At 39.8% G+C, this 7,782-nt stretch overlaps 1 protein-coding gene across 3 annotated transcripts in view; it reads right to left on the minus strand.

The window, feature by feature from the left end:
• Positions 1-7,782, minus strand: part of LOC106882558 (uncharacterized) — a 214,413-nt gene that overhangs the window by 195,168 nt on the left and 11,463 nt on the right. For all 3 annotated transcript variants that reach the window (XR_008264440.1, XM_052968895.1, XM_052968894.1), the window contains exon 2: positions 328-1,776. Coding sequence is in view for 2 of the 3 variants with exons in the window: in XM_052968895.1 (XP_052824855.1) it covers positions 328-426 (99 nt within the window). In the remaining variant the exon portion in view is untranslated. The remainder of the gene's footprint in view (positions 1-327; positions 1,777-7,782) is intronic.

A 7,782-nucleotide genomic window follows, 5' to 3' on the forward strand; every position in this document is an offset into this window, starting at 1 on the left:
AGTTTCCGTCTACCAAATCCACTCACAAGGCTTTGGTCGGCCCGAGGCTATAGTAGAAGACACTTGCCCAAGATGCCACGCAGTGGGACTGAACCCGGGACCATGTGGTTGGTAAGCAAGCTACTTACCACACAGCCACTCCTACAGTACTGTACGATACGTCTGTTTGTGCATTTGTGTTTATATGTGTGAATATATACGCATATTTACTTGTTATATAGAAGTATATTGCATGTGTATACTCATTATCATGTGTGTGTGAGTGTGTGTGTGTGTGTGTGTGTGTGTGTGTGTGTGTAACGAAACAATAGCGAAATATCAACATACCTTGAGAACTTGCAATGGGTTGGTACCACCTCCTTGTAGCCTGAAGCCCCATGGTGCTCCGCCGTCAAGGGTGACGGTTAAAATCCCAGAACTGATCATGATCCTGTCAAGTTCCAAAAATCTAGTAGCCAAAGAGTACTTGGATTCTCTATCTTCGAATAGATTGAACTGTTCCGATAAATCCCTCTTTTCCTCTTGGCGCTGTCAAGTTATCAAAACTATAATTGTTTCCTGAGGAACAAAATATGGTTTTAATCTAAACTCAATTCGCTTGTTTCCTTTTCAAATATTTATTGTTATTATTATTGTAAATGCAACTAATTAGTCATGTTAAATTGCAAGAAATTTATTGATTAATTATTTGCTAATTAATTACATATTAAAATTTTCTAAGAAGTTTCTTCTGTCTTGTTATTTTTTTTTCAATACACCCCCCCAAAAGGAACAAATTGGAGAAACTTTGTTAATCGAATAATAAAGTGTGCTATATATATTTAGGGGGTTATTGTGTTGTTCACAGTCGCCTTTTTTCTTCGTTTTTGGTATTTGCTAATTGTGTTTTGGGGTTGTTTTTCTTTACTTCTGTTACTAGATTTTTGGGGTGGGGATCGCGAAAAAATTGATATTAAAAAAAAAAGTTATCAGCTGAGGCCGGCTAATGGTGGTAAGAGTATGGCGTCGGCGGCTTGAAAGAGATCTTGTTCAAGAAGAAGAAGAAATATTCTAGGGGGTGGCAGTGTTGACTACCTTCCACGCAAAGTAACGTCATTCCATCTTGATGTTGGGTAGCAGGAATGGTTTTTCTGTGGCTGCTGTGCTTTCTCACTATCTGCTATGCTACCTACTCTGGGCTTTTTGCTTCTCTACAGGTAACAGAAACCTCGGTTCAGCACTGTAGAGTGGGGTGGTGGTGGTGGAGGGTAACGGCGTGCTAGTGCTGACTGCGGTGTTGGTAGTTGTGGGTGTTTGGTAGTGCCGATAAGGATGGCGGTGGCGTGGGTAGAGTGTACTGCAAGCGGTGGTGGCGGTGATGGCTGAAGGCAGGGTGTAGTGCAAGTGCTGGTATTGCTGTCGATTGAGGGTGGTGGCGGTGGCGGTGGCGGTGGCGGTGGTGGTAGCAGAGAATGCTTAAGCAGAAGAAATCGTCAGCCAACTGCTAATAGAACTTTTTACTCCCTTTTGGAGGATAGGGTAGGGGTGGGTGAATGTGTGAAGCAGTGTTAGTAAAGAACGGTGATAAAGAAATAAAAGTTTTTTATGATGATAAGGTTGAAGACACTAAGTTCGAAGTAAGGTGGAGTCCTACAGGGAGAGATCTGGAGACGGCAGAGACAGCAGCAACAACAGCAGCAATACCAGCAGCAACGACAGCCACAATAGCGACAGCAGCAGCAGCGAGAGTAACTGTTATAAAATGGTAGTTCCACAGACGGAAAACACCAACCGGCTCTGTAAAAGAAATATGAAGAAAAAATGAAAATATACAGTCAGGGTAAAGAAATTTATTAGTATCGAAGTTTGGGTCTGTAACTTGCTAAAAGCAAAAACTAGGATAAGACTTTAAAACTGAGCAGAGCAGAAGCAGAGTCGAAAATTTCTCGAGTGTTTATTTACTTAAGATTAGCAAATCTGGAAATTTCATCAAAATTGAAATTATAGGAGTTGTTAGTGTAATTCTTATAGCATAATCTAATATTAAATGCATTCGCTTCACTTGCCAATTCTTCTGCTCTTTGGTGCCATGGTGCAGCGATAAATTTTGGGCGAATTACGATTTCATTCCAATTTCCAGTTGAGATTGCATAAAATTTTGTTTATGTCTTTAGGGGAAAAAACTGCATAATTTTATATCATTGCAGAACATTTTCTTTTAAGATTTAAGATAAGGCAAAGGTTTACGATGTAAGGAGTCAATATTACTTATACATTCTAGACAAATACTTTATTTGAAACTATACAACAACTACAACATTATTAGTACTGTTGGAAATATGGCAAGCTTGCAGAACTGTTATCTCGCCGGACAAAATGCTTAGCAGCATGTCATCCGTCTGAGCTCAAATTCCGCCGACTTAGCCTTTCATCCTTTCAAGATCGATAAAATAAGTACTAGTTAAGTACTGGAGATCGATATAATCGTCTTACCCCACCACCGAAATTTCTGGCCTTGCACCAAAATTTTAAGCCAACATTATTATTACTGTTGGAACGATAACGAGCAGGCAGAAACGTTAACTCGACGGACAAAATGCTTAACGACATTTCGTCCGTCTTTACGTCCTGAACTCAAATTCCGCCGAGGTTGATTTTTGCTTTTCATCCTTTCGGGGTCGATAGAATAAGCACCTATCAAGTACTGGGTTTGATGTAATCGAATCCACCCTCCCCTCAAAATCTGTTGGTCCTGTGCCACAAATTGAAACTATTATTGGTACTTTTGCAGGTTTTACAGACTGGTGGTAAGCTCCAAGCGAACCAAGGCAGAGACTCTGTTGTGATTTCCAACTGGCGTTTGAATCACTCACATCACATTAAGGCATACATGATACAACAACCCACTTTCTGACTTCTATCGTACATAAACTCAGGTTTAGCTGTGGTACAAGAAATTCGCTTCCCAGTAACGAGATTTCCAGTTTAATTCCACTACACAGTGCTTGGGCAAGTGTTTTCTGCTATAGCTACTGGTTGAACAATGCCTTGTGAAGAAAATTTCATCGATGGAAACTGTATGGAAGATTGACGTGTGGGGGTAGGGGAGAAAGCAATACTCGATGGCGAGAAATCGCCCATAAATTGGCGCGTCGAACAAAATATGCTATGTGATATTCGCTCCGCCTAAGTTTCACTCGTTCGAAACCTGTAACCAACTCTGTTGTTGTATAAAATAAAAACAAGAATATAAGCGACATGACGGAGCATAAACAAGTAGGAATTGAAATTGCGATGCAAACATAAAACATGTGGAGCTCAGTTGTGAGGTGCGATGTTTGAGAAAAAAGTGTTCCCTGATAGCGCATGATAACTTGGAGCTTAGAGTGGGTTGCTGTACGGGGTGGGGCTTAAGAGGTGACTGGACTGTGTGCCTTTCCTCGGAGTACTTTATATATTCTATCTTTTATCTGTTTCAGCCATGGGATTGCGGCCTTTCTGGGGCACCACCTTGAAGGATTTTTTTTTCTGTCGAATACATCGTCACCAGTACTTATGCTATTTTTAAAAAGCTAGTACTTATTCTATCAGTGTCTTTTGCCGAAGGCTTTGCTACGAGGAACGTAAATAAACCAACACCGGTTGTCAATCGGTTAGAAGCGTGACAATCAAGCGCGCGCGCGCACACACACACACATACACACACACATACACACACACACGTTTCAACACAGTTTCCCTCAACCAAATTCACTCACAAGACATCAGCCGGCCCGGGGTTTATACTGAGAAGACATTTCCCCCAGAGTGCCACGCAGTGGGACTGAACCCGAAACCATGTAGTTTGCACGTAAGGTTAATGAAGTGAAACTGCTTCAATCAGAAATTTGATACTCAGTCGTGGAACTAACTGAATAGGAGACTACCACTTTACATAGCTACTCACTACTCTCTGCTGACTAGGGGAAACACTACGTAGTTGTTTGATCTGCTAAGAATAATTCGAACCAAATCTCACTCAAATCACACACGTGATTATCTTTAACAAATGAAAGACATATTAGATACACCACGACTGAAATTATATAGTCAGGGTGATCATGGCTCGTATATTTTATTGTTCATGACTGACCTAATTAACAAGTAGAAGTTGTTTTTGTATTGTTTTGTTTTTATCTTTTTTAGTCTGTTTTAATTACTTTTCAGACATGCCCGTTTGGTTAAGAAGCTCGTTTTGTGACCATGTGATTTCAGGTTCAGTTCCAATGCGCGGCACCCTCGGCTAGTGTCTTCTACTATAGCCCTGGCTGGCCAATGCGTTGTGAGTGAGTTTGGTTGACGGAAACTGTGTGGAAGCCCGTCGTATATACATATGCGTGCGTGTCTTTGTATTTATGTTTTCCCCCACCATCATCACCACCACTTGACATCTGATACTGGCACCTGATCGTTATCTTTTGTCGAACCGCTAAATTCGGCAAAAGAGACAGATAGAACAAGTACCAGATTTTTTTTTTAAATTAGCCCTGAGGTCGATTTACTCGTCTGAAGAAAGAACCCTGCAAGGCGATGCTTCATCTGATACATGTAAAACTGATACATGTAAAACATAAAAGATATTTGTCCAAAAGGTACTGGGGTGGGCAGAGGATTTATAAGGAAACTTGGTGTCGTAACATTCATATTTTCAGTGATATAATTGATAACCGAAGAGAAGAGGAATGGCTACCATCCAGAATCATTGGGACTTCGCGACTTATGTTAACCAATAACGACGTCTAAATTTTCAGAAGATGTCTGATCAATTATATCGATCCTCGTACATAGCAGTACATAATTCATGGGTGAAACATTTGCAGAATCATTAGGATATCAGATAGTATGCATTTCTGTTGTTGTTTGTCCCGACTTTCTGTACTCTTGTGTTCAAATCCTTGCTGACATGAACTTCATCTTTCCTTATTCTGGAGTTGATGAATGAAGTACCAGCCAAGTACTGAGGACGATTCTTCTCTAACTTTTTTTCTCTCTGAATTGGGTACTTTGAGCTGTGGCAACGGTCGTAGCAGGACCATTTCCAATATCTCCTTCTGGAGAAATGGAGAAGGGTTGAATATGAAGCAAGCAACTCGTTCTCATAAGAAACTGACATAGAACTGGATAGACTTTTGCGCAATAGAAATAAAAACAAAAAGATAATACATAATCCACCGAAGGCTGACAAAACGAACCATCGAGAGAACATTTGGGCAGTTGGTTAACCAACAGAAAATAGCAGCAAAATTGTTTCAAATCACATTCTACAATCTTAAGAGGAAGGAGAGTCAGCCACTACAATACTAGATTTGCAAAAGGATGAGAAGTCACGGCTGAAACGTTTTTGATCATAGGTCTGCTCGATCAGGATTAACCTGGAGCTAAGCAACAATGGCAGCAAGAACTGGTACTTACTTCATTGAACCCTTATAACAGAGGTTCTCAGTCATTTTTTTAATCTATGGATCCCTTTGATTACTATTTCACTATGGTGAACCCTCATAACCATTCAATGTTTAAAACATAATTTTTTAGAATCCTCTTTCAAAATTACTATTTTGTTATTTTCACATTAACTTGTGTAGGGTGAACTATGTAAAATGTTAGAGACAGAAACCTAGATGTTTCTTGCAATACACACCAATACATACATCCAAAGCAAAATTTTTCCAAGGGCCCTTAAAATACTATTGTGGATTCCTAAATTACTATTTTGTTGCAAGGACCCCCCCCCCAAAAAAAAAAAATCTTATATGGAGCCCCAGGGGCCCTATGGACCCTGATTGAGAACCACTGCCTTAGAGAAATGAAAAGCAAAAATCAATCTGCAATGGGATTTGAATTCAGAACTTACAAGAAGACATATTAACACCATAACGTAACCAACAGTTTCTGCCCCAGCATCTCCCTCACCACAACAGCTAATAATTTCAATAATGGAAAAATTAGGATGACTTTATGCGATTGCAAGTCGAAGTGACCGTCGCCTGATATCTGTTATGCATCATGGAGTCCTAGTTCAATTCTGCGGTAAGAAATATGCTCACACGTTTTAGTTAAGATTTACTTAAGGTGCAGATGATGTGTAGTTTCTCTGCGCGTCATATATCGTAGCACTTTGAACCGTTTTAAATATTTTATACCTTTTCTAATGCTGCTGAGGAAAATACGAGTGGCCTCATTTTTGTCTCTCAGTTTCCAGATGTATTTTAAAAGTGCTACAGCGATTAATGAAGAGTTTTTTGTGCTGGTGCAGGTGAGACTTGAAGGCATAATCTATTAGCATTACATATCTTGTTTGTGTATAGTTGCTATAGACACCAGTATAGTATATAATAATTTTCTCTATTTTCTTTTCAGCTTAAAAAAAAAACTATATCTTTCGTACCATTCCAGCTCTGCAAATTTACTATCTTTAATTGACTGCTAATTGGAGGGGTAAGGTAGTTAATTGATAGAGGTTTTAAAGCGTCAGATTGAATGTTTTGCAGTATTTTTCTAACACTCTGCGCTCTGAGATCAAATCCCGCTGTTCTCAACTTTGTCTTTCATCCTTTGGAGATCGATAAATTAAATACTAATCTGAGGCAGTAGACTGACGGAATTGTCAGAGAGATCGACAGAATGCCTTGTGGTAATTGTCCTGTATTTTGTACGTTCTAGATTCAAGTCCTGCCTCCTGTCATCGGAAAGCAGAAAAAAAAAACGATGATACTTCTGTCAGAAGTTATGACTGAACGTATAGTATCAAAAATAGAACAACTTGGTACGAACGGGAGATCGGATGTCATCAGCATCACCATCACAATCGCCATAACCATCACGATCATCACCACCACCATCACCGCAGATGTCAGATACCTGCGAGCTACGCATGCTTGCAATATATTTGCATTGTAGATTTCAATTACACAAGAACACTTGACACGGTTTCCATGCAACTGGAGGACATTTACACAAACCAACGTATTATTTACATTATTTACATTTGACGGATATTTGTCCTCATCTTGTTTGTTGTTAACACAACGTTTCGGCTGATATACCCTCCAGCCTTCGTCAGGTCTCTTGGGGGAAATTTCGAACCTGGGTTCTCATTCCTAACGATGTTACTATTATTACTATTATTATTACTATTATTAATCAGGTCGCTGCCGTGAATCGAATATAAATATTAAATATAGAATTGTAAACCAACGTATACACACAAACACACACACATATATATATGTGCATACACACATTCACATTCACGCACAGGCACACACACATACACACACACACACACACACACACACACACACACACACACATACACACTCGTACCAATATCATATGAGCGTCGTAAAGGTGATGTTACACGAGCAAATTATAAGTAATGTGAGTTTTTATTGCAGACACTAAACAGTTTTGTAAAACAATACAATCAAACGAAATGGTTACAATAAGAAGAGTCAGGAAACCCTTACAGATACCAGTTTAGCCTGACGATCAAGGGCAAGTCGTCACATCCATTGTGACCTACAGTTGCATGTTTTTGAGTGGAGACCGCCTCATCGAAACACGTGGAACGATGAAAACAAAGCCGAATGTTACGAGTGGGTTCGAACTCGTAGCCTTAAAGAGACGTAACTAAATACTGCCAGACATTTTTATCCGTCGCTCTACTCTTACTCTCACAATAAACGCCTGTACCAATCTTCACTTAAAATGCTAGTAAAGACGACGACGACGACGACGACGACGACGACGACGACGACGACGACG

This window comes from Octopus bimaculoides, chromosome 6 (assembly GCF_001194135.2).
Source record: "Octopus bimaculoides isolate UCB-OBI-ISO-001 chromosome 6, ASM119413v2, whole genome shotgun sequence".
Lineage (NCBI taxonomy): Eukaryota > Metazoa > Mollusca > Cephalopoda > Octopoda > Octopodidae > Octopus > Octopus bimaculoides.